Below are 26,919 nucleotides of genomic sequence, written 5' to 3'. Positions count from 1 at the left end.
AGTAGTTTTTGGAGTTTAAGGGGGGCGGGTGGGTGTCATCATGTTACAGCCCACCACAAGCTGCATTCTGATTGGTTGTCCACCCTGAGCAGGCAAGTAGCACACACAGGAGTTCGGTTGCACTGACTCACACATGAATAAAATATGAAGCTCGGACTGTGTGATCTCTCAACAGGAAGCCACCGTGACGCCCCAATAGAAGGAGACCCTGCTTTACCCTCGTGACGCCCCCCGATGCCCCACCCGCCGGCGAGCGATGGAGATACGAAGTAGCGGCGGCTGACCTTTTTTTCCGTGTGAGCCGTCGGGAAACGATGGAGCTGCACACGCGTCTCAACTGGTTCCGGAAGCGTCCCCGGAGGCCTCGCGTACGCCATCGAGAGTTCAACCGTAAGTGTGTCGCCATTTGCTCTCGATGGGGTTTGGTACTGATGATTGAATACGCCGTTGTTTGAGTATTCAAAATCTTAAGGTCCCAAAAGTGAGATAAGATTGCCCCCCCATGTCTTTGCTTGTGTTATTCCACTACTGACCAGAAGGGGTCCTCCTAAGCTTGAGAGTTCATGACAGGCCTGATCTCCTCCCACATGTCTACAATATTGCCTTTTAAAATGATTGCTTTTCAGATATTTTTATGATTAGTGTTATCATTCTACCAGCTTGCCTTTCTTTGAACTGCCCTTCGAGTGTGGCGATCGGACCCTTGATTAGCATTTGACATGTTTTCACTCCATAGCAACGGCAAAATTGCACATTGCTTTGCCTCTTAATTTTCTGGCTCAGCTGGAAGCTTTCTGAAATACAAAGACGGCTCGCGTGGGTGGGTGCGTGCGTGCGTGCTGCTGGTGGGAACAAAACAATTCGGAGAGCTTTCATTTTTTTGGATGACGGGAGCTCATTATAAAAATTAAAAAAAAAGTTGTGATTTTATCGTTTCGGTTTTGCGAGAATTTCCTTGTTAAAGGCGACAACACCCAATGCAACTCTATTTACTTTTTTGGGTTTTGTCATGATCGTCGCATTCGTTTGAGATCTGCTTGAAAGTGGATCTGGATCTTCAGTCATCCCAGCTGCGTCGATATTCACTTAGTGTGTTTGTTCCACACTTGATTGGTGGGCGATCATTCCAGAGATGTAACTCTTAAAATACGAGACACTCGGAAGTTAATTCCTTATAATGCATTCCCTCTAATGGAGTCGACAGTGCAGTTGTCATCACCCAACAAAAGCGTGATAAAATATCAGTTGCTCATTGGTTACAAAATACATCTGGGTTTTTTCACGGCCGCAATGTCTGGCATCTTATCATGCTAAAATGAGTGAAATTGAATCAGCGCAGCGGCTAAGAAGATTAGCTCGTTTTCCCGCAAGCGTTTTTTTTTTTTTTTTATCTCTTCCGCACAACTGGAAAAGTCATCCTAGTTTTTTTAAGAGCGCCCAATGGCTGGAACAAAAAAAAAAAGCTAAGCCAATTGTTGATAGTTAACGCTAACATTTAAGCTTTTCAACCTGACAACGGCTGACTCGACTCTTTTAGCCACCGACGTCGGTTCCCACGTCACCGTTGCCAGTTTTTGCCTTTGTGCGCTCACGCCGGTGGTCTGGAAGACTCTTTATGGGGTCTTTGTGTGTGTCATCCGGCGTGAATAAAAAGATGCTGGCTAAAATCTCATGCTGGATTCTGCCGATGACAAGAGCAGATGACCCAGAAAGGGACGTCACAATAGTGCGGAAACGCTTGCTAAGCTTCTTAACTGACACTAGTCGGACTTAATTTAATCAGAAATGTCTCCCTCCATCATTTGGTGCCGTCTGTGCAGTTTAAAGCGTAGTGTTGAGGTTTCAAACCAAAGACGGTCGAAAAGCATTTCATGAATGAGAGTCATTAAACGAGCTGCTCGTGATGATGTAATCATCCAAGGCAGCAGGGTGTGGTCAGGAAACAAAACGACTTCCTGTCCCACGCCACCCGAACGCATCCCATCACCTGCAGAAAGGGGAAGTCGACTTTTTCGAAAGCCCTCGCTTGGCCAACACAAATAGTACACAAGTCGTACGAGCTCACAGAGCAAAAGAGGAAGTGATGGGCTGGAATCGAGCGAGTGTGTCCGAGCAAACAAATGGCGACTTGTGTGACGTTCTGCAATAATGAGCACGATGCTTCTTCATCACGCATCATGAAATTCTAAAATTTGCCCACTTCTGCATGCTGGATGGTACTGTATGTGCGTGTGTCCGCGTGTGTGTTCTTGCCATCTGCCTTGACCTCACATCTGTCCTCTCCGACGTAGCGGAATGTTACGCCATCCATAAAAGACCTACATTTTTGCGTGTCGCCATTTATTTTAAGTTGTTCAATGAGAACGAAATAATCAGTTTGGGAAGTTGGTAACTTGTCATGATTCTCACGCCTCCCCCCAAAAAATAAAAACATGAAAAAATAAATAAATAAGCTTGTCGTGCAAAATAGTACTTTTTTTTCAGCTTCATTTTAAAATAAATTGCTTGGCGCCCCCAAAAAATGCACATTATTTTTTTTCCTTTTAGGCACTCCAGCTCCCTCAATCCTATAATTAAATTGGTTAAATAAAATTTATTTTTAAAATTAGTTTATTGTACAAAACAAAATATCCTCGATTGACAGATCCTCACAAAAATGAAAGACAATTAAAATATGAACAAACACTTGGCACCCATTAAAATGAGCCATTTTGTCCTGCAACTCCCAGAAAAAAAAGGGCTCTCAAAAAAATTATTGAATTTCTTCCGCAAAATCCTCTGAATATTTTTGTTCTGCGAATTTGTTTGCTTGGAAGGCAAAAGAAAATTCCCAAAACATTTCGGCAGCCCAAATAAGCATTCTGTGTAAGAGTGTGCGCTTTGGGTTTTGTGTAAAACTAAAATAAAAGACAAGGTACTTAAAAAAGAGCCTGGTGGAACGCCACTGTCAACATTGTCCTTGTGGATCACGTGACAGGCTCCGGTTGTGTGTCGGAATTTCTTGCTGAGAGGCAAACATTAAGCAATCAATCAAATGGTCATCCTTGTTTGGTGCCAGTTGCCATTGTCTCATGCCCGCTGTGCCCTCTTGGGAGACAAAAAGGCATTGTGGAGTGGGAAAGAAAAAAAAACAATAGCGACCGAGGGAAAAAGAGTGCTCGATGAAAAATCTGTCAGTCGAGGAACAGTTGTTGGCGTTCTTCTTCGTAATGGAGCGGCGCGTTAAGACGTTCAACCATAAATGGATCAAACGATATGGCTACTACTACAGTACGTATCTGAGTTTTTCTCTTATAGTCAAAAGCTTTGAAGTGAATTTTCTTGGCCCCATTTTTTTTTTATTACTATTTTTTTTTTTTTTTAAATTGCATTTCAATAAGGGTGTGTAGACTTTTTATATGCTTTGTACAAGATGGTGGTCTTCCTTTCACGCAAATGCTCACACGTGCACCCCGAAGCATGCAATGTCCTCATTATTGTTGCTACGGTAACCAGGCAAGCTTAGCAAAAGCATGTCATTGGTTCATTGCGCAAACAAACAAACAAGCTGACAATGAGCGTTAAGTTGGCGAGACTTGATCGGAAATGGATGAAGAATAGTTCCAAAAAACCTTTAAAAGAGAAAACTTGCAAATGAAATCAAAGAATTTCGTCACTTTTGCTGCAATTTCCCTTTTGGACGGAAAACGTTGCTTGCATTGCTCGAGCTGGTGCAACATCCCCCTCCCAGCCCACCCCCAAAAAATGGCTTTATACATTTTTTTTTTTTCATCTAAGTGTTTAATTAAAAGGCCGATTTTTTTTTGAAAGAAGGTTCTTATTGGACGTCATAATACTTGCGTTCACGCTTGTGAGGGGAGGCGGAAATGAGTTTGTCCTCCAGTTTTCCCTCGAGAGAAGTCTTAAGGAAAAGTGCTAATGAATCTATGGCAGCCCTACTTTCTATTTCCACTTTGGTAAGAGGAAGTGAAACCACACAAAAATGTAAGATGGCACCAGTTTATGGTTTAAAAAAAATGACGACACAATATTGGAGTCAGAATATAAAACTGGACCTTGTAGGATGTTTTATCGTTTTATTTAGCCAATTTGGAAGCAAACAAAAATATTTCAGACTTGTTTACCAGCTCCAGAATGTTCATTCATATTTGTATAATTCTGATAGAAAAAAAATAATTATATGGCATGCAAAAAAAACTAAAGAACATTTTCAATCCAGAAAATTGCGATAGGAGAGCGAATGAAATAGTATTTATTTGTTTTTGCATAACTACATAAATTGGTTCATCTCCAAATTAATAATCTTGTTCCTTAACTCAGAAAAACAAATTATTTTGCAAAATGAATTTACCAAGCCCCAAAACCTGCATTATCATCTTCGTTCCTTTTAGTTTGATCTTGTGCAGGTGTACCTAATGAAGTGTCTGCTTAGTGTATTTCAAGTTGGGTGCCATGGCGACCAAGTGAGATAATAATAGCTGCAGCGTTGAGGCCTTTCCATTTAGGCCGAGTGAAATGCGGGGGGAAAAAAATATCCGTGTGGACCGTGAAGGAATGACGCGCACACTTTGACAGCATCTGAGCTTGTTTTTAAACACGGCAGATAATTATTGCGGCTAATCAACAGTTGCCCCCCCCACCCACTTAATCACATACACACACACTTAGTCATACAAGTGCTCTCCAGGCTACACACACACACACACACACACACACACTCTCACTTCAGCTTTGCACAGGATGTTACGAAACGGTCCGCCCAGTTGGTGAAACTTAGTGAAGGGTCGCTCGCTTGGTTGCTCGCTCGCTTGCTTGCGCACTGCATGGCAGTCGGCACGCGCTCACTTCACCTCGTCCCCTGTCCTTGACGCACCGCCGCACCACAAAGAGAAGAGGAAGAAGAAGATTGATGGCTGCCACGGAGGACGACCTGGATGAGATGATGATGATGATGATGCGTGAGGAGGCGGAGGACGTCTTCTACGAAGACGGTAGGCTGAGAAAAAGCAAGGCGTGGGTGCGCCAGGTGACTTGGAAGCTCAGCGGGGGTGCGAAGGGATTTTGTCATTTGGTTTATTGAAGAAGTGGTTTGCACTCATTGATTCGTCTTTGTCGCAGAAACTAGTGATGAATTGGTCAACCTTTGGAAAAAAAAAAAAGTGGTGCGCCGTCGCTATGCGGGTGTTTCTGTCATCCGGGTTGTTGGTTTGTGTGTGCAGGACCACGGTGGTGTGGCAGATGTGTGTTTAGTGAGTGGGTGTCATTTGTGATGCTTATGGAGGAGGAAAGCCAACATTAGACAGGTTGACGGATTATTTATAGGCCCAACCACAAAAAAAAAAAAAAGGGACGCAGTTGTGTAACGCTTTGCTCGTTCGTTTTAAAACAAATAGCAGCAGAAATGTGCTCGTGTGGGACAGTCACTAGATTGAGTGTGAACATTTCCTCTAGATGATCACATTTTTTTAACCAAAAAAAAAATATTTTTCCTGTTTGATTTGCTGCACCCAGATCCTCTGGAGGTTGCATGCGCACCACCTCTGCATATGTCATCCTTATTTTTCTTCCGGTCTGGAGATGGTTTCATTTGCATCCTTGCACTCCTTTTGAAATCTGACGCAACCTCTGGAGTGCAAACCACCCCCTAACCATTTTTTAATCAGACACGGGCCATTGAGAGAGTACTTGCGCACCCCCCTCACCATAATTCTCTTTGACGTATTTTTTTTGTCCACTTAAAATCGGCGTACCCCCGACGTTTTTAACCTAGCGCACCTCCTCTCCCTATTTCATCATATTTCCTTGTTTTTCTTCCAGTTTGCATGTTTACTCTTTCTCCCTCTTTGATTCTGACGCACCCCCTCATGGCAATGAAGTGGGCTCTTTTAAAAACGCACAACACGGGTGGAATTTGCCAAATCAGACGCATACAAGTCAGCTGTGGGTTACATTCTGTAGGTCGTAGACATTCCCGCGAGTCTCTTGGGAGGAACGGAACAAAAACAACGGCGTCAAGCTGTCATTACAAACCTCAGCGGCCGCTTGCAGGAACGACTCTGCTTTTTGAGCTTGTCGAACTTTGACGCGAGGAAGTCCCCCTCGCAAAGCCGAACGAATCCAACAAAAAAAGGACAAGTAGGCGGAGTCTCGGCCGATTCATGTTTGGACATGTACGTCCGCGGCGGTAAATCCAGCTGGCGGTCGGGGCCCGACGTCGATGACAGATGTAATTACAGGCCCAAGTTTGCAGCAGCTGAGTCTTGCATGACTCGGCGCTTACAAAACAAAAGTTTAGGGATTCAGTTTTTGGGGTGAAATTTCAGGTTGAATGAACCGAAAATGCGCAATAACCTCCAAAGGTCAATGTCGTTTGACCTTGTGTAAAGGTTGGAATGTCCATCGGTTGAATGTTTGAGCACCGCGTGCAAAATTCACAAGTATCTGCTGCAAATTTCCACGACACTTTTTACGCAGCGTCCAAACCTCCGTTTTTAGGTATCTTTCACCAAAAATTAGACTAAGATTTTATAGTTTTACAATAACAATTCAGTTATTTTTTTCACAACACCGCCATCTGCTGGACATAGTGGGGCAGTACCACCTCTGTTGCAAAATAGCCCCAAGCCTTACTCTGAAGCTTTCTTTAATTTTTAGCAATGCCTTCCAAAATATGTTTATTAAGGATTTTACGATTTATATTTTAAAGTTAACAATTCCAACATTTTTCACTGTAGCGCTATTTGTTGGACATTGTGTGCCATTCCCAAGGCTGACCCTAGAGCAAAATTTACCAAAAGCCTTCTTATGTAGCTTCTCTTTTCTGAAGATGAAAGCTCAAAGGTGACTGCATGCGGGTAAAAAAAAACAAAAAAAAACGGCTTCACCCTTGCCTAAATACGAATTATGTGGCCAAGTGTTTACGGTATCCCTTTTCTTCCTTCCTGGTGTTCTAATGCCGAGTGATGGATGAAAAGGGACAAAAGCATTTTCTGCTCCCGTTGCTTCTTGGAAGGGCGCACACTCAATTGGATTTGAACGCACCGGGCGGAACAGCGCGTCCACTCACGCAGGCCAATTACCGTGACCGTTGCGGCCCTCACACACAACTTGCACTAAGACGGATGGACTGGAAAATACTTGGAGAAGGAATGCCTCTCTCACATAGACGCCTCCCTTTTCCTCACGGGAAGAAACTGAAAGGCAGTATCGCAGTTATTTAGACAGGTCATTGACTTCTGAGCCCGTTTGCTAACCAAAACAGCAGTACTGAAACCGTCTCAGATGAAGTATGCAAAGTATTTCAATTTGTTGTATTCCCTCCAAATAATGCCTACCAAAAAAAGGTGAAAATAAATTAAAGTTTCATTTAAATTTGAGATATGTTACATGTCAATTGGGTTAAATATTGTGAAGGTTTTGGACATTTTTAAGAAATAGATTTCAAATGGTAGTAAAATTGTGGTGGATTTTCTTGTCAATTATATTGTTTAATTATATTTGAAATATTAACATGCCGTTTAACATGACGAAAATTTTTTGAAGTGCTAACCTTTTTTCTTTGAAGAATTCATGTAGTTCAGTTATTTTTTTATATATATTTTGAGTGCATTTTATAAATCAGAGGAAAAATATCAAATTACATTTATTTTATTCTATAGTTGTCACATCTTTAAAAAAATATATCACAAGGGTTAGGAGTTGTTCGAATTATTGACTTATTAATTTTTTATGTACACGTGCTGTGGTACTATTGGGTTTGTTTTGCACATTGTGGATAAAATAATACTTCTGTTAATAAAATTGTTTATAAAGCAGAAACGGCGCATTTTTGAACACGTTTCTGTTCCACCGCGCTTGCCGTCCAAACCCCGGAAGTTACTGTTTGGCCCGCCCCCTCGACCTCCTATTGGCTGGCGGTTGCCCAGGAGGAGCGAGGCGAACACAAACTGGGATGTGTGGGAGTGGGCACGCTAGTAGTGGACAACCGACCCATCGACGACGCAACGATACTCGTTGCTCATTTACTCATTTTAACCACCATATTTGGATTACTTATTTTAGACTTTTTTTAAGAATATATATATTTTAATCGTCTTGCGGAATACAGAAGGGGCTCTTTGTGACGCGTGAATGAATGACCGGATGGATGGTGGGGAGCGGTTTGACGAGCCCCGAAAACATCGCTGAGGAGCGACTTGAGGCGACGGAAAATATTGGCAGCGGTGAGTTAAAAATATATTTTGTTCTGTAAAACCAAAGCGATGGCTGTGCACCCCCCCCTTTCCGCCCCCAGTGGGTCAGTGGACCACGGCGGCATTCAGAGACATTGGGGAGAAAGCCGCATTTTCACTTGTTGTAAACCGACGGTGGTGCGATTGAGGACACACGAATTACACACGAATCCCGCCTTCTGTTTTTATCCGGAGTTTGCCCCTCTTTGGTGTGTTTCAAGATCAAACTACAAGTGACATGAGGTCACGGTGTGTGCGTGTGTATACGTTTTGTTGTGGGAGTTGAAGAGGGGGGCGATGTGCGGCTCCATTCGCCACGACAATTATGGGTTTGATTTGGTGCTCGCGTCTGGTTTTGGAATATATTTTCAGATGTGGACTAGTCGCTTTTCGGGGGATATTCTCTTGACATTTCGGTGAGCAAAAACATTGTAATTTAATTCAAATGTTGAAAGCAATCACAACAAATGTGTTGTTCCAATTGGTTGCAAGGCAGAACTAGTTAGACAAGTCATGTTTCATCTCATCTCCCAAAGGTGTGATTTATAAAAATTTGTTTATTTTCAAATATTTTCCAGGTGGGGCTCAGAATGACAAAAGTGTGTTGTTTCTATTTATTTTAGTTATTTTTTGACTGTCGTCTCATCCACTGGATTTGGCATGGCCAAACCATCTTTTGCAGGTCCCTTCATTATTAGTGTATGCCATTCGTAATTACCGCATTGTTTCCCCCATTATTTGTTAAACTATATAACAGAATCAAAGTTAGTTCGTGAATTTAGCAGGGACATCAAAAATAAGCATTCTGATTGGTCACTTGTTGCGAGGCAAAATTTGTTGTGAAAAGCATTTTTTTTCTTTTTTGCTTTCCTTAAAGTTCTAATATGTAGTTATGTGGGATTTTCTTCATTTTTGCTCTCCTCTTTGTCCCAGCGTTTTTTTCTGCGTGTTTATTCCACACGGAGACGTAGTTGATGTTTGTGTTGAATGGTGGTTTGGAGTCACATGCTTTGAGTGGCGTTTAATTTTAGATGCCGCGCACACTCGGTGTGGAGGGGTAAAAAAGAGGCTAATTTCATTCCATCATGTCTGCCCCCACCACTGTGCCCGGGGAAGGGTGAAAGGTCGCCGGTGTGTTGCGACACCCCCCATCGTGGATGTGTCTGCTGCGGCGATAAGGAAGCGCTCCCTGAAAATGACTTTGTCCAGCAAGTTTGGCCTCGTTTTGGAAATGTAGCCGTCTCCACCAAGCTGTGTTTGAATTCGTGAGCATGATCGTCGCCTCTTTGTCATCACGCGTGCGCAATTTCATGTCCATCGTACGCATTGCATTGATTTATTCCGACACTTCTATTTGGTGGAGAATTGTCAAACTTTTGCCTCCCACGCAAACTCCCGACCCTCGCAAATCGACGTTGCCCATCTGTCGTCACACTAGCTGGGTTCGTGTATATCACGCTCTCATGGCAGGCGACTTGGAATTGGGGGGGATTGTTGGTGGCTGAATATTTTTTTGGAGTGTGGCAGCAGGCCGGCTTTGATATGGTTAAGTGGCTGCGCTTGGCCTCTCAAGCGAGCATGTTTGGGCTGCGGTGAAGCGCTTTTGAAAGAGACCGAGTCGGGATGCAAAGCAGCGTCTGTTCCCAGACTCTCTCTCTCTCTCTTTCTTTCTCTCGCTCGCTCGCCCTGTCTTTTCCGGAACGGTCTTTTCAATGCCCGGCATGCAGCGCACATGCTCATTTCCACACAAGCCTTTCACCAAAGTCTCATTAAGGGAATTATGCCCGAGGCGTGGTTTGGAGGAAAATTCAGCTGCGTTTTTTAATTTTTTTAGTTTTTGGGTTTTAGCTGCTTTTTTTTTTTTTTTTTTTTTTTTTTGGGTGGGTTTCCTCCCCCTCAAGCTCACCCTTATTAAAATGGCTTTAACACTTTGGTGAATTGAGCGTGTGCAGTGAATGCACCTCTTTGAGTCAGCCGAACAGTACGTATTACTGCCGATTACAGTCTGCAGAGTCCAAAAGGACGGGTTAACTTTCGGGAGGACAGGGAAAAAACAAAATAAAACGAATCAAATTTTCATGCAATGCAATCGCCACCGTTTGATCAAAGTGAAACCAAGTTAACAATCTCTTCCTGACAGTTGCGTAACAGGGAGCAGGAAGTGAGCTCCAGTCTCTCGGGTAATTGGCATGCTCGGCGTTAGCGTTGATGCTATGTGCTGTTCGTGGTAAACCCACTTTGTCACCAGACTTTACAAAACATGTCGGTGGGCTTTAAAATGCTGATTTTTTTTTTTTTTTTCCCTCCATGTTTTTTATCCAATTCATTCTTATGCGGCTTATGACTCGAACGTACTGGACTTGTTAATGAGCCTTAATGAACCCAACGTTTCCTGCTCTCTAGTTCATGTCTTTCCATCTGCTGGGCTTTTTTTTTAAAGCAGGGATGCGGGGGTGTAGTCGTAAATGTCGACCCCCGCATTCTTACAAGAGGAGTGCCCGCCTCAGTTATTTCATACGCAGACAGGCGTGTTGCAGGAAACCTTGGACGAGCTCCCCGGTGGCTCCGAGGCTAATGGAATAGATAGCGAGAGAAAACTGGAGCGAGGGCCGACAACGTTTTTAGTTTTGAAAAAGCCTGTTCCACTCCAGTCCTCTGGGTGGCGCTAATGCTCGCTATGAAGTTGCCAAAAAACGGTTTGGTGGAGAGCGCAGGACTTTATCTAAATGAAAACAGCTAATTTGCATGCTGAAGCAAAAAAAAAAAAAGAAAAGCATCAGACCCAGCATGTAGCACTCCTTCTGTATATTTTTATTTTCAGAAGTGGGCCGCACTCGTCGTCAGACTCGTATTTAGACGTTTGAGTGACACCAGACCCGTGGAGTCGGAGGTTATCTCTTTGGAGGCTGATAGTCAGGATGACGACGGTCAGGCCTGTTCCGGCTTGTCACACCCTGTAATCACTGCTTCCTCAATCAGGCGAAGGCGGGGTGGGGGTGATTTTGTGGGGGGGGGGCTTTTAATTTGGGCTGTGAAGGTGACTTTTTGTGTTCAGTGCGATGTGGAAAGACTGGCTCGAGGGCGCTCGGTAAAGGAAAGGGAGGTGGGAATTTTTAAATGATGCGCTTTGAGCTTCCTCGCGAGCTCCACGGCTACAGGGTAAAGTCCGGTTAGGGGCCGGTCCCGTCTGACAAGTCGGGTTGAACTGGAGGTTCTTGTGAAACCGCTCATGATGTTTTAGGTTAAATAAAAAAAAAAAAAAAAAAAAGAACAATTTTCTTTGAAATCTGCCTTAGTGGAAGTCTCTGGCCCACTTTCTATTTCCTCATTCCTCCCATACTCGTCTCTCTGCAGCCCCTCCCCTTTTGTTTGGCCGCAGAGAAATTATGGAATGGGGGGGGGGTGCGTTGGGGTGGAAGGGGTGCGTTTGAACCCTTCCTCACCCTTCCTCACCCTTCCTCTTGTTGTCTCAACGCAAAACGATGGAGGGTATTATTCCTCCACCCCCAACTCGCCATTACAGTATGACGGTGTCCCGGTGGAGGGGGAAGGGGGCGGGGGGGTTGTACTGGCATGCAGCCCATGCCACATGCTCCACGCCAGCGTCACATGATACTTTGAGGCGCACCTCTGGCGTGCAGCAGCTGGCCGACTGCGATTGCCGTAAGCGTTTTAGGGGCCTAAGCTGATAATCTGTTTTCTGTTTTGCTATTTTCTTCCCCGTTGCGCCAACTGGATGAGACAATATTTCGTATAAAGTATTTTTTTATATGCAAATAGTTGGGGAGTCACTTTCAGCCAATCAGAAAGGCGGAGAAAGTTACGCAAAATGTCATCGACCTATGAATGGGAGGCATAAATATGGTAGTTGATCAAAGATTCGCAGGTTTTGGGTGTCTTCTGTTTAAAAAAAAAAAAAAAAAAATCATGAATATTTGTGGTTGGGATTTTTTGGGATAAAAATAGTAAAAAAAAATCATAATTGAAAAGATTTGCAAAATTCCTCATACAAGTGAATTGACCAAATTTTTTATTTTATTTATTTTTTTCTCCCTTGTCATTTTTTACTTATTTTCCCGTTAGCATTATTTTAAATATTTTAATTTGCTTAATAGCATAGTTGGGCAAGTCATTTTTGAAAGTTTGGGGAATTTAAATAAATAAATAATTTGGCAACTGAGATGAGTCCAGATGCCTTGATTGAATTTTGTCGATTTTTCTTGGATGTTTGAGAATCGCCACAGACGATCCTACACGCTAACAATGTGACAATTCGTTTCATTTTTCCCAGCGGGAATGCTAACGGTCTGGTTTCCCATGGCCGTCGGACACGGCGCTATCATCACAGAAGCGGTCGTCGCTATCAGTGAAAGGAATGTTTGTGTTCTCCTGCTAAAAACAACCCGGTTGATCCTTGTTTGCGTAGTGGCCGCATTCCAGCCTCGCTGCCGATCTTTTCCACCGGCGGGGAGCCGCGCTGACGTTCCGCGTTCGCTACTTTGTCGCCAGCGCCGTTCGGCTGTATGAACCTCCTAAAAATCATCGTCACGCCGCCGCAAATGTCATCAGCGGCAGCCGGAATGGAAATCGCAGTCGGGCCACGCCTGGCTTAATCTCCTCATCTGCGCCTTTAAAATGCCAGCAACTTAATGCCGCGCCGGCCCATCAGGCCGCCCGTGACCTATAATTAAAACGGGGCCACGTTTGCAGGAACGTGGCGGCGGAGGGGAATTATCTCCACCGTGCTTTACAAAAAAAAAAAAAAAAAACTTGATGCCAATGTGTTAAACCGGTGATTGAAATGTGATCATTATTTGAAAACGCAGCACCCAAAAAGTCTCCCTTGCCGTGCTCGCCAAACAAAGTTGGCGTTCGGGCCGTGCGAACGACGTCACCCCCTCGCCTCGGAGCGACAATGACGACTCGCTGTGCGCTCCCGTTCGGCGTTCCCATCGGCCGGCGGCCTTTCATGCGTCTGAATGCGGCTGCCAGTCAGTCCATTCAAGCTTTTGGCCGCCTTTGGCCGCTTTTGGTCGCCGGTGCACAATGGCATCCTTTAGACGCCCTTGAACGAGGTGCGCAAGTGCTTCGTTGCTGTGTGGGGGAGAAGCGAGCGTGAGATTGTTTTCACAGCGACCCGTTGGCGACGGAAGGAAACGCATCGCATCCTCTCGACCGCTCACCTGGCAACAAAACGCAATTCTCATTGGTATAAACCAACTTTTAAATGTTATTTAATTTTTGCTTCATTTGACAAGGATGTTTTGGCCCACTTAAGTCATCGTGATGGCGTGCGCGCTACAACGGGGAGCTAATTCTTTCTGCCTGTATGAATTAGCCTCGCCATGGCAACTGGAGACAAAATGGGATGAGGCGGTTATGTAAAAGTAGCGCACGCACGCTTGTGCTTCAGTGCTTTGGTGTTTTAGTCCGCTGAGCAACTCAAGTTTTCTGATGCCTTGCTAGCAAGACGTGTTTTTGAGTTTTATTTGAGCAGAATTGCAAATTTGACGCTTTGTTCCCAACTAGCGTAAAACGAAGTCATCACTGAGTTGAGTCTGTTGTTGACGAGTCAGCATTTTTGCGTCCGAAGACCTCCCGAGAGGAGCTGGTTTGAGGACGACAGCAGCCCGCCGTTGAATAATACAAGAATTTCCCGCGGCCTCCGAATGGGACGGCGCGAGCACACAAACGCCGTCAATGGAGATGTCACGTGGCCGCCGTGATTCTTTTGTGTCACGACACAAAAGAATGTGAAATTTCCTGAAAGGAGGAAGACAAATGTTGCTTTAGCGAACGGCGCGAGCTGACGACAAATTCGGCACGGACACGTGTCCCGCGTCGGTGTTCGCTTGCCACGTGTTGGCCCCTTTTCGCTTTGAAAGGGCAACTTTTGAAAACCTGTTTTCAATGTCGCCGCTTTGTAGAACGCGAACCCAATTGAGGGGGGGGGGGGGGGGGGGGGGGATTCAACTCAGTCATTTTTTTCGCTGGCTCGATTTATTTATTTATTTAATTTTTTACTGAATACGAGTCACAACCGACGGAGAGATTGGAAGTTTGTAAGTCCTCCAAACTGGACATATTTTATTTTATTTATTTAATTCCAACGTCTTCACTTTGCATCGACGGAGTTTAGCGCTGACTTGCCTTCCGGACCCACAAAATTGTCAACATAAATGAAGTCTTCTTAACAAGCGCACAAATTGGCCTTAATGATGACGACACCCCAAAACTGCCGGAAACTCGCCGGTCTTTGTCTCCGTCCTGGCGTTTGGTGCGTTGGACTTGGCGTCGTAAAAATCTGAAACGCAGTCAGACAACACCTCCGTGTTACGTTACGTCGCCTTTTCGGTCGGGCACAAAGAGGCGACGCACACTGCCAGCTTTGTTTTTTGAGCCAGGCGGGGGGGACAAAAGGCCGGTGAGCAATCACGTCCGGGCTAATAATAACCGTCCACCGACACCCGACGGACGGCGCTGACTCAGGGGCTGAATCACAGCCAACCTCTTTTGCATTCGAAACGAGACGGACGAACGCGTCTTGTACAAGTTAAGACCGTTCGCCGGTATGGTGACCCTTCGCCACCTCCCACCAAATTCATTTACTGCCATTGACGGCTAAAGACGTCAAAGATCCTTTTTTATTTTATTTTTTTCACTTGGCTGGTAGTGAATCAATTAATCATTCCTACTTCATATTGTATTTTTTTTTTTATCTGCTCACTTTGCTGCGAGCTGATGCCAGCCAACTTCACAACATCCGACCACTATTAGTTCACGTGGTTGCTTTAATTCATTTATTTAAACCCAAATCCGCAGAGAGCAAAGCAGCGGCCATCGAATTGTTAATGATTGCGCTTGTTACGGGCCAGCTCAACAATGAATCGGATGGCAAAACAAGTTCACCATTTGAATCGTTGACCTTTGTTGGATGTTCCTCATGATTGAAATCTTCCGGGGTCCTTCGGTGCAAGGCGAGCGAAAGTCTCGCATCTATTTTCGGCATATTCCCTCAAGCGTCGACGGCTTCGCGTTGCACTTTCTTAAAATAGTCGCGCTTTTGACGAGCTGCTGCTAAATGCGGACCGGCCGATTATATTAAAAAAAAAAAAAAAATCGTTTATTTTTAGGGGGAGCAGATGAGGTAACGGCCAAATATATTTTGGCGTATTCTTGGAATGTTTGCTGCTCAGTCTCACTTATTACCCCAGCCCAGAAATATGAACAGCGTCCACATGGCGGGTGAGTGACGGGAGTCGAGTTTCGGCGAAATGAGAGCGCAACGGGGAAATGTCGTGACTGCCGAGTGTTACGCGAACAAAAGTTTTTCGTCAACCCCCATCTGACGATGCGTCTCTTGGCAGGTGTGTCGTCGCGCATCCCGGAGATCATGGCGGCCGCCGGGACGCACTCGCCGGGAGGGCCCAACGGGATCATCCGGAGTCAGTCCTTCGCCGGCTTCAGCACGCTGCAGGAGCGGCGCGCGCGGTAAGGCCGGGAGTTGGGAGGTCAGGGAAGGCATGATCGCTACGTTAATGTTTGGCAAAGTTGAATGAGGAGGGTCACCTGAGCTTTATCCAAGTTCTTCCACGGACGACTTATTTGATGTCACCATACCTCGAGTATCGATGACTGGCATCCGCAGCCTCCGCGATTACTCGATACCTTATCTCGCCATTTCAAAAACAATATAACGCCGCCAATATTCCCGCTGCATTCACAGCTGTCAGTGATGCAAATCTGTTCGTATGAAAAGCGGGCTTGCCTTCCTCCCATCGTCCCATTTTAGGTCACGCTCGTCTCCCGCCGCCCTCGCACTCGGTTCCCATTTAGCTGACATTTCCTTAAGCACTGACGAGCGCCCCGAACTAGTTGGAACGCGGTTGTGCGGACACGCGCGAGTCGGTCCGAGCTGCCTCAAATGTAGGCCAGCCTTGGGGGGGGGGGGTTCATGCACACGCATGCATAATACTTGGCAGTCAGCGCACATGCACATGACGCACGGCTGCACAGGCCAGCAGATGACACACTTGTGTACTCAATAATAAATAATAGCTTTTCTTTTTAGGAACGTGCAACCTAAATAATTTGGCATCTTTTTAGGAGCTTTGGCAGCAGAGGCCGAGCTGCACTGTTGTTGTTTACGGCGCGGCAGCAACTTTGCCATGTGAGCATTGCGTCCACGTTGCTTTGGCAGCCTGTTTTTTATTCAGACATTTTGCAAATGGACAGCATGTAAAGATCCAAATATACCTTCATTTATTTTGTTGAAAGCAATCCAACGATCGTTCCAACCACAGCCCGTTTAGGCAGCACACTGCTCACTCGCCTCAATTATTCACTCGGAGATCCGGTGAAATCGCTGGATCGGGGTCATAGCAGAAGACTGTGTGTGGGTGTGTTTTATTATTTTTATTTTATTTTCATGATGAATAACGTATGACCTGAACTACTACAAGTTTTCGCTGGAGAACTTTAACAACGTGATGAATTCACGATGAGTTGAGCCTCAGCAAACTCGGCGCGACTCCACTGGACGCTTGATTAGGCACACCTGCCCAACGTTCACGCGTTATTCATTTTTTTTTTTTTTTTTGCGTAGGTGTAACTCATTCATGGGCAACTCTGTGGCACAGAAGAAGCCGGCGTCCAAGCCCAAGAGGCCTCACTTGTCAGGCCACAAGGGCAGCGGTGGCAGCGGCGGCTCCAGAGAGCCTCAGCCCCAAAGACTGGAGGACGTCTACACGGCGCTCAAACGAGGCCTGGAGTGAGTGAAAAGTTTCTCTGCGATAATTGTAATTCTCCATTTGTGTTTGTTTGTGTTGCTGGTCTGTCTGTGTTAAAGGAGGCCGCATTTGATGGTTTACAATGACAGTAACAACGAATTACGCTCGCCCATCTATGGCGTTTTTATTTTTAAAATGTCATGACAACCATGTTGTGCCCTCGTCAGCGAGTATCTGGAGGTGCACCAGACGGAGCTGGACAAGCTGACGTTGCTCATGAAGGACATGAAGAGGAACTCGCGTCTGGTGAGCCCGAGAACATCCGAACAATATGCTCGCCCGGCGTGACTCATGTGCGCGAGAACTGAAAATGAAAAGCTCATCTTGCAATAACCGCGTGTTCTTTCTGTTGCTTTCCTGGCGCGCAGGGCGTTCTCTACGATCTGGACAAGGTGAGTGAGGACACGCTGCAAAGAAAGAGGGCTGGCGGGTTAGAAATGCTGGCTTCATTTGAGGAATAATAAATGCGAGCACCCGCAAGCATTTTAAGTATATGTGCGCGGCCATTTTATAAAATGTGTTTAACTTTTCGCCCAAATACTCATTTGATGTTTTCTCGGCGAGCCAAGGTGTGTCATGTGTGCTTCCTGTATTTGTCTTTGCAGCAAATCAAAGCCATCGAGAGGTACATGAGGCGGTTGGAGTTTCATATCAGCAAGGTAGCGAGCCGTCCGTGCCGTGAGAAAAAAAAAAAAAAAGCAATTACTACTTTCCTCTCTGTGGAGTTTTACGTCATGTCATTTTTTTTTTAATTCAAAAGATTCCCTTCAGAAAATAAAATGCCCCAATTTAAGTAAATTATAAGCGAGATTATTTTAAAAACGAATTTTTTTTTGATGAAATAAAATAAATGATTTAAAAACTGACTAAAACTACTTTTTGTGTTTACACAAATAACTATAATTGCCGAGAAAAGTGCACTTCACTTGGTTGAGAAAAAAAATAATTGAGCCCCCCAAGCCCTGTCGGTCAAGGAAAAAAAATGTTTTTTCTTTTTTGTCATGATGCGCATTTGTCATCTTCAAGGTCAGGCAATCGCTTGCGCGTCGCCTCGTGTCCAACCACGTGACGGCAGTGCACTCGTGCTGCGCCGAGGGTCGCCATGGTAACCGGAAGGCCGTCTCATCTAGCGAGCCACCTTTAATACGCTCGCAAACACACACGTGCTTCCTGTGGAGGTGGAGCAAGAGCAAAATTGAGACGTGGAGGCAAAGCGAGGCGCCTTCAGAGTGTGTGTGTGTGTGCGTGTGTGTGGGGGTGTGTGTGTGGGTGTGTGTGGTCCACTCTGTGTGTGTGGTTGTGGTCACGAGGTGCCAGCCGGTGTTAAAACAAACACTGAGGAGTCTGTGAAGCCTGCGAATGAAGCGTTCTCTGTTCTCGCTGACGCACAAAAATAGAACGAGGACAACTCGCGTGTGACGTTTTGGTTGGAAGGTCATGAACCTTCACGAGTTAAAAAAAAAAATGAAGTTTAAAAACGGGAATGGACAATACTTTCTTAAATTTTAATAATGAAAAATTTGTGGAAAAGGAGCCTCGTTTTTATGTCAGCATAAAAATGTGAACTTATTTAAAATATTTTAATAATTAAACGTAAAAGAATAATGGAAGGTAAAATCCTCGTTATCTAAAAAAATGTGAACAAATGTCATCTCACTTTTCCGTAAAAAAACCCAAAAAAATGTAAATAAAGCTCTCCTAATTTTTCAACGTTTTCCTGCTCAAGAAGTCCCGATTGTAATTTTTTGCGGTGAATTAAACGTTAATGTTTGATTTTGGTTTGCCAGCTGCCATGAACTGCAACTCGTGCGCGTTCGTCTGACTGCTGAAAGATTCGTCGTACGAGTCTTGCTGCTGATTAAAGTGAGATAAACTGTTGCGAAAGAGCCCAGATCCCAAGTAGAACACGTCCTCATATAATCATTATAAAAAAAAAAAACTTGGTTTAATTGTCTATTTTATTTTATTTTTATTTTTTTTTTGCGCCTTATTATATTTCCTTTTTTTTTTTTTTTTTAATGCCACTTGAACAGCTGCTGCACACACACACGCACACGTGCACATACGTGGCATGCCACAGACCGGCAGACAAGGCCTTGGCCCAGATGGCTGAGAGCATTATTTATTTATTTATTTATTTATTTTTTACATAAGCACTGACTCATCACTTTAGCACCTCCGTAAAAGGGTTGCATCATCGCCACTGTACTCGTTCCACATTTCTCACTTGCAAGCATTGAACCTTCAAAAGATTGACACAAATCAAATCAATAAGCATTCAGGTGGAGACTTTTTTTTCCGCGTTGGTGTGCGCAGGTGGACGAGTTGTACGAGGCCTTCTGCATTCAGAGTCGCTTGCGGGAAGGAGCCAGCCGCATGAAGCAGGCCTTCACCTGCTCGCCCTCCACCAAGACCACCAAGGAGAGCATCGCCGAGGTCAACCGGCGCTACAAAGAGTACACAGAAGTGCGCCTCTTGCATCCCAAATCTCGCCAACATGGGAAAAACACAATTTGATGACCTTTTTTTCTTCCCCCCCCGTCCTGTCTTCAGAACATGAGCGCCTTTGAGAGCGATCTGGAGAACCTGCTCGGGGAATTTCACATCAAGATGAAAGGTGGGAGCAATTTTTTAGACTTGTAATTGAAACCGTCCCTCAATTTTGGCTTGTTCAATGGCATGAAAGATAAATGTCTTTTTTATTTTATTTATTTTTTTCGATCAGGTTTGGCCGGCTTTGCCCGCCTCTGTCCTGGAGACCAGTATGAGGCAAGTCCATATGTATTTTTTTAAATGGAAACAAAAAAAATCCCATTAAGTTTTTATGATTAAAAAAAAAAAGTCATAAATGTTTTTAGAAATAGTTATTTTTTTCCTGCGTCGCAGATTTTCATGCGTTACGGCCGTCAGCGGTGGAAACTGAAAGGGAGGATCGAGGCCAACTCGCGTCAGAGTTGGGACAGCGACGAGATGATCTTCATGCCGCTCATCAGCGACCTCCTGAACATCAAGGTACTCGCCGACGTCTCGAAAGCCGACAAACGCGCTCGGAAATGATCGGCCGCACTTGGTTGCGAAAAGGCGGGCTGAGTCTTTTTGGGCGTGGCCGCAGGTGACGGAGCTGAAGGGGCTGGCCACCCACCTGCTGGTGGGCAGCGTCATCTGCGAGACCAAGGAGCTGTTCACCGCCGTGCCGCAGGTGGTGGCCGTGGACGTCAACGACTTGGCCACCATCAAGCTCAACTTGGAGGTCACCTGGTAGTAAGTATGCGCGTCAACTCGTTGGCTTCGTCACGTGGGGGCGGGGTTGACGTTGTTTACTTGGAGACAAGTGGAACATTTTGGCGTCTCGCAGCCCCTTCGACGTGGAGGACCTGACGCTGTCGTCGGGCAACGTGAGCAAGGCGGCGGCGCTGCAGCGGCGGGTGTCCGTCTACAGCCAGGGCACGCCCGAGACGCCCACCTTCCAGGACGCTTCCTTCTTTGTGAGTAGCGTCATATGACTCGGTCGTATGTCGTCACCTCGCGTCGTCGCCCGCCTGCCCCCTCCCCCTGACTAACCCTGCCCACCCTCAACCGCACGCACGCACGTGTCCGCTAAAGACGTGGCGCCGGTCCCCCGCGCCGCGCCAACGCCCGTCCTTTCTGCACGCGCTCCGAGACGCCCTGCTGGAGACCTTGCGGCGTGCCCGCTCCTTTGGCGATCTATCTGCGCCCAGGCCCAAGTCCAGCCTGGAGGTCTATGTGAGTGGGCGTGGCATTGGTGTGGCTTGGCCCCTCCCCCTGCAACACTTTTGGCAGCGACTTGCTCCGTGTCTTGTGTGTCTGCATGCGCTTTCCAAATGGCTGCCACTTCCTCATTTCATCCTTGTGCTTCATGCTCACAAAATGGAAACTGTTTTTTTCTTCGGTCATTTAAATTTAAATGATTTAATTTAAAAAAATAAAATAAAATTCTTGTTCCAACTTTCCCACGTTTTGACCCCTTCACTGGTAGTCCAGTAAAAAAGGATCTCTGACGTCAATGGCATTCAACATTGGCAGTGAATTAAAATATATTTCAATACATTTTAATCAAATTTATTAATAAAATAAAGCACATTCAACTGAAATTTTCATGTGCATATTTTTCTTACCGATGTTTTTTTTTTTTTTTTTTGCATGAATATACATTTTCAGTTTATTAAAATCAAATATTCACGAAAACAATTAATATTAAGTAATTTAAAATCATTAATTTTAATAAAAGTAATTCAATAATTTGTATTTTTTAAGGATTTTTTTTCCAGGGGGTATTAAAAATAACTCCTTCACTAATAATTACCCCAAAAGATATTTCATTAAATATATAAGATTAAATATTTTTCCTTCAAGAAATGACTTTTCTACTTGTAAAATATTTTTTGGGGGGTAGACAACGTGTGACTTTTTGTTTTGTTTTCCCCCCCCTCTTCCCGTCAGTCGACTCTCCCGGACGACGTGTTTGAAAACGGCAGCGCGTCGGAATGCAAGCGTCTGTCCTTCGCCTTCTCGGACGCCTCGAGCCCGAGCCCGGCGCCGAGCTCCCATTCGCCGGCGCCGTCCAACCCGGAGATCACCGTCACGCCGCCCGACACGGACGCGTCCGCCTCGCCCTCCAGGCTGCGCGAGGGCTCCATCGCCGAAGAGGACGAGGACGGCGAGACGGATAGCGGGACGAGCGGCAGCCTGGAGGAATCGGAGTGGGAACGCACCGAGTCCCAACGCAATGGCCGCCCGCCCGCCGTGGCGCCCGAGGACGTCTTCCTGCATCACGCCGAGCATCTCAAGCCCGTCCAGTTGGAACAAGGTCGCAACACTTTGACTTGAAATAACTTTTTTGGGGGGGAAAAAAAAAAAACATTTTCTAAGAATTTTATTTATCTCATAAAATTGCTGACGAAGAAAAACAAAAACAAATCTTAACGACATTTTGAGATGAACAACCTTCTCCAAATCCAAAAGTCCACAAGATGATTTCGCAATCAGAGTAATAATGATTGACTCTGACTTACCACAGACGACGACGAAGACGGCGGCGGCAACCTGACGCGGCAGCTGGTCAAGCGGCTGACGCTGTCGGCGGAGGCGGACGACGAGGACGAGGACGAGAACGAGCGCGGCGACGGCGTGGGGGAAGGGCACGGCTTATTGGCGGAGGGCGGGCTAGAGGACGCCATTCATGGGCTGCTGCTGACGCTGGAGGCGCTGACGCACCGATGCCGAGAGCTGCAGGACCTGGAGCAGGAAGTCATGCGGCTCGAGGACCTCTTGAAGGTGAACAGATCATCTGGGGAAATTGGAAAAAAAATAATAATGTCTGCACCGATTACATGGCATTGTTCTTGTAAAATGATGACTTTTTTTTTTTTTTTCTTGGGTAAAATGTCAAGAGTCTCAAAAATAATCTTTTGTTGTGCTAATTCTTTATTATTTTTTTATGAAGGAATATGACAAAACATCTGATTTATTTTCTTGGAAACGTTTTTTCCTCTTTTTTTTTCATAAACTCTTCCTTGCAAAATGCCGTTTTTCTTGTCAATGTCAATGTTTTATACTGCCGACTTTTTTCTATTTATTTATTTTCAATAAACTTTGGAACCTTTTTTTTATTACAATTTTTTTTTTTGCCTAAAATTATTTTTCACCCCTTAAATATTTTGAAGTTTTTATTGTAAAAAAAACATATTTTTTATTTATTTTTTTTCATAAAATGACAAAAATGTACAAATACTTTTTTTTCGTGTTTATTTTCCCCAGTATAATGTTTCTCAAAAAATATATATTTTTTTGTAATATATATGCCAACGTAAATGTCAGCAGATTTGCCGCATTATTGAGTTAATGCACATTTTGCTCTTACGCGCAACACTTTCTATTTTATTTATTTATTTTCTCCTCCACACTGTCCTCAGTGCCGCCTGCCAGGCCACAGAAGTCGCTCGTCCAGCCTCAGCCTGACCGTGGAAAGCGCGTTGGAGAGCTTCGACTTCCTCAACACGTCCGACTTTGACGACGACGACACCGGCGACGACGCCGCCGTCGCTGCAGCCGTCGCCCTCGCCACGCCGCCGCGCCCACATGCGTCGCCGCTTGACAGCGACGCTGACACCATCGGGTGAGCTTCAAACATTAAGATTTGTACTCCTACTTTCATAAAAAACATCAGAATATTGTTTGTAAATAAATATAAGTGAAGCAGTTTTCACTTGAGTTGTTTTTTTTTTTTTGCGTTGTTTTTTTGTGCCAACAGGGGGCAGCAGCAACCGGTGGAGCCGCGGGGCCACCTGAGCGAGGCGTTGACAGAGGACACGGGGGTGGGCAACAGCGTGGCCGGCAGCCCGCTGCCGCTCACCACCGCCAACGACAGCCTGGACGCCGCCCTCGCCGTGCACCTGCGATACTGCCGACGACTCGTCCAGGCACGCACACGCGGCACAATGCAGTCATCTGCATTTTTTTTTGGGGCGCCGCTGCGCTCCCATCTTGGCTTAAAGCTTTCAGTTAAAACCCTACCTGTAATTTGCAGGTGTTAAGCGGCGGCGTGAGCGCGTGGCGCCGCCGCGGCATCCTCCTCAAGCTGGCGTCTCAGACGGCGCTGGTGGAGGGGCTGGCCGAGGTCATCGTGGACCGCCCGGGGGCGCTCACGTCTCCCGCCCAGGGTGCCCGCACACCAGCCGCCGTTGCGTTTGACGACACGTTGACGCCGCCGTGTGACGTTCTCGTCTCGTTTTAGCGGCGCCGGGCCTGGCGGAGCGCGACGAGCTGATGGCGCTGTGGGCCGACTGCTGCGGCGCGCCGGGTCTCTTCCACACGACGCTCGAGCGAGTGGCCGCTCGCATGACGCGCCGCTACCAAGAAACGCTGACCGAGCGATTCCCGCAAAGCTGCCAAGCAGGTTTTAATTTGTTCTTGTTTAAGTCCCGTTGGAACGTGAGCATTTTGTTTCATTCTTTTTCTGTTCATAGCATGGATAATTATTTCTGGTAGAAAAACACTCTAACTTTGTTCACATAACTTGCATTCACTTTTTTCTCACAAAATTACAACTGCAAACTTTAGAGTCATTGCATGACAATTTTGTTTCATGTTCAAAAAAAAAAAAAAAACCGACAACTCAGAAGACAACTTTTCATTCCTTGCACGACAGCGTTTACTATTTTTTTGCACTGTAAACTTTTTAAAAGAGCATTCTTGATAAACTAAATGAGAACATTCTACTCAATGTATGATGGGGTTTTTTTGTAAATTTTATTGCTAGTGAAAAAAAATCTTTTTTCTCGCTCTCTCCCCCCTCCGTTGCTACGTCGCAGTGATCCCTTTGGTGGCGCGCGAGATGATCGACGCAAACGATCTCCCCGAGTGCAACGGCCTGAGGCGGGACGTCGTCACCGTTTTTCAGTTCCACGCGTACGTAGCGCAACGTCAAGTGCGCGACATGCAGACGCATTTGCTGCACTTGGCCGCCGAGGGTGAGCCACAAATGCCCGCTCTTCTTTTTTTTACGTTAATTCGTGTCGTAAAACAATTTAGCTAGTTTTAAAAATGAAAATGCATTTTTTTCCCAGAGTCGTTTGCGGAGAGGTTGCGCGGCGGAGACGCGCTGGCACTGGAGGAAGTGCCGGTGTTGGAACTGTGGCCTCACGGCGCCACCTTGAGGACGCTCGCCACTCTGCTGACCGCCGACGACCCCGCCGTCAACAAGCTGGCCGCCGACTACCTCGCCAAGGCCGCCGCGCCGCACGCCCATTTTAGGAACAAGGTCGCTTCCATTCCTGGCTCCCTTTTTTTTTTTTCCTTTCCTTTCTCAATTTTAAGTATGTTGATGATGTCATGAAAATGTTTGCGTGCTCGCAGGCGGTGGCGTGCTACACCGAGGCGCTGTCGGAGGCGGGCGTCCACAGCCAGAGAGCGGCGTGCGCCGCGCTCAGTTGCCTGCAGGTGACTGAACGGCTCTCGCCAATGTTTCTGCTGTCCCTCTTTCGTCGCCAACGCGCCTTTTTGTGATCGGCAGGCGGCGGAGAGCATCCGAGCCGTGGTGGCGCTGTGCGACTCGGCCGATGAGGAGCTGCGACACGTCGCCATAGAAACGCTGCTCACGTTCGGTCAGTCGATGGGGTCGCCGTGAAACGTCCTGATGTCATTTTAGGAGAATTTTTTTTTTCTTCTTTCTGTAAAATGTCAACGGTTGGGTTGCGTCGTTGTTAGGGTTTTCTTCTGAAACATTTTTTTTGTTGGGATGACAAGTGTGCAAACTTTAAAACAGCGTAACTGATGTCAAACCACCACTAGATGGCGTCATTGTCTCATTTTCAATAACAGGAACTGCTGCATTTTGTGTATTGCTGATTTCTAAAAGAACAAAAAGAGGCGGAAGCAAATGTGACTTTTTTCTTACATTTGGTCGATTTAGCGCGCATGCATTTTAAAAAGTTGCTCAGGGATTTTTTTTTGTTTTCTTTTGCAGGCGAGGAGGGTCGTCTGGCTTACGAGCAACTGGACACGGTGCCGGGGGAAATGATCCGCTTGGGCATGCGGCGGGGGACCGCTGTCACCACTGCCTTTTAAGACGCCAACGTGCTACGCCAGACAGAGGGGGGGTAAAAAAAAACGTCAACCGAATCTCTGCACAACATGCGCACACAACCACGAGTATATTTCGGGTTCAACTGGAGAGCACAAACGTTCACTGGACGCAGCACGAGCGAGTTGCTCAAATCTTCACTGGTTACTGTGAAAGCTCAGCTGATTTTTTTTTTTTTCTCTCTCCTCAATACCACACTTTTGCACTTGTAAATACGCGGCCAGTCTGTATATTTCAGTTTGTAAAGTGTCCCGTGCGGACTTGGGTTCGGGTTTTTGTTTTTTTCGTTTTTTGTGAGCGTCGTGCGGCAGGAAGGCAAAAAGCGAGGGAACTGCACAGCGCTGCATGTCGAGGCGAATGAGTTGATTTGGTCTCCTTTAAACGTGCCGCTTTCCAAGTGCAATTTCGGAATGGAATGGAAATGTGAAATGTATTTATTCTTCACATGAACCTTCTCTCCTGCTGTTTAACGTGCAGAGAACTTGTTGTATATTGATTGTAAGTTTGTTCTGTGCAGAATCAGCTGTTTTACTTTTACAAAGATATTATTAAAGAATAAGACCTCTGTGTCGATTTAATTGGAGTTTAATTTTTAAAAATATTTGATTGTTGTGAGGAGGGAGATTTATAGTCCGCCACAAATAGAATAATAGTTTTACTTTGTGACCGTTGGAATTTAGCATAACCAAAGCAAATGTTTTGTTGTTTTTGGCAATGTATTTTCAACTCGATTTACATTTTTGGCCCCGATGGTCCCGTTTGAAAAGCACAACTAAAAAAAACAGTCCTGCTTGAAAAGCCATAAAGTTACCTGGAAACAAAGTGCTCCTATTTTTAAACAAATGTCTTTTGTATGATCTCATTTGTAAATGTGTGAACTGCAAAGCTTATTTTGTCCCTGATGTTTGTTTTGCTTTCTTAAATGTGCAAAGTAAGCATGACAGTATTTTCTGTCCTTTCAGATTTTATTTTTGTTTTATTTTGAAAACGAGGACGAGCATCTGGAGATGGCGCCATTGCGCCATTTTCTTTCTGGACTGTAGGTGGCGCAGTTTGCTCTGCTCAAGGGAGGGATGCGCCAGGACAGGCAGTACGAAGAGGGTGGGGTACCTGTCCAGGCAAGGTGAGTCAGGAAAAAAAAACCAGGGTGTCCAAAGGTGGGGAGGGGGGCTAGGGGGGTGGACAGGTACAGGGCAGGGGGCGGGGTCAGGTTATTTGGGTTGGGTGCAATATTGAAAGCTAGCTCAAGCTGGTCGCCACGGGAACAGGCCCGGCACAAGGTCACACCAACCTGTCC

The 26,919-nt window shown here is 45.7% G+C and overlaps 1 protein-coding gene across 4 annotated transcripts; it reads left to right on the top strand.

The window, feature by feature from the left end:
• Positions 1–213: 213 nt before the first annotated feature.
• Positions 214–26,200, top strand: ripor2 (RHO family interacting cell polarization regulator 2). 4 transcript variants are annotated; one of them, XM_088319373.1, is made up of 24 exons: positions 214–390; positions 15,599–15,722; positions 16,837–17,001; positions 17,188–17,266; positions 17,389–17,412; positions 17,626–17,679; positions 19,337–19,486; positions 19,574–19,637; positions 19,746–19,789; positions 19,907–20,032; positions 20,133–20,281; positions 20,376–20,505; positions 20,624–20,764; positions 21,482–21,848; positions 22,059–22,315; positions 22,954–23,156; positions 23,292–23,460; positions 23,568–23,700; positions 23,775–23,936; positions 24,352–24,510; positions 24,607–24,800; positions 24,896–24,979; positions 25,053–25,143; positions 25,506–26,200. In XM_088319373.1, the coding sequence occupies exons 1-24, from the start codon at positions 315–317 to the stop codon at positions 25,604–25,606; spliced, it is 3,246 nt and encodes a 1,081-aa protein (XP_088175499.1). In that variant the 5' UTR covers positions 214–314; the 3' UTR covers positions 25,607–26,200. The 4 variants fall into 4 exon arrangements, with proteins under 4 accessions (XP_088175499.1, XP_088175498.1, XP_088175497.1 ...); XM_088319372.1 differs by lacking the exon at positions 20,624–20,764 and having other exon boundaries at positions 220–390; XM_088319371.1 differs by lacking the exons at positions 214–390; positions 20,624–20,764 and adding an exon at positions 4,762–4,991.
• The last annotated feature ends 719 nt before the right edge of the window (positions 26,201–26,919 follow it).

Source organism: Idiotropiscis lumnitzeri, chromosome 16 (assembly GCF_059441095.1).
Source record: "Idiotropiscis lumnitzeri isolate Australia: NSW breed Sydney's pygmy pipehorse chromosome 16, RoL_Ilum_1.0, whole genome shotgun sequence".
Taxonomy (NCBI): Eukaryota; Metazoa; Chordata; class Actinopteri; order Syngnathiformes; family Syngnathidae; genus Idiotropiscis; species Idiotropiscis lumnitzeri.
The sequence above is the reverse complement of the archived record's forward strand: the minus strand, read 5'-3'. Positions and strand labels throughout refer to the sequence as shown.

Coding starts and splice junctions, on each gene's coding strand:
- ripor2 (XM_088319373.1), top strand. CDS start 315: ATGGAGCTGCACACGCGTCTCAACTGGTTCCGGAAGCGTCCCCGGAGG. Junction 17,002..17,187: donor GCGCTCAAACGAGGCCTGGA/GTGAGTGAAAAG, acceptor TGCCCTCGTCAG/CGAGTATCTGGAGGTGCACC. Junction 23,701..23,774: donor GCTCACGTCTCCCGCCCAGG/GTGCCCGCACAC, acceptor GTCTCGTTTTAG/CGGCGCCGGGCCTGGCGGAG.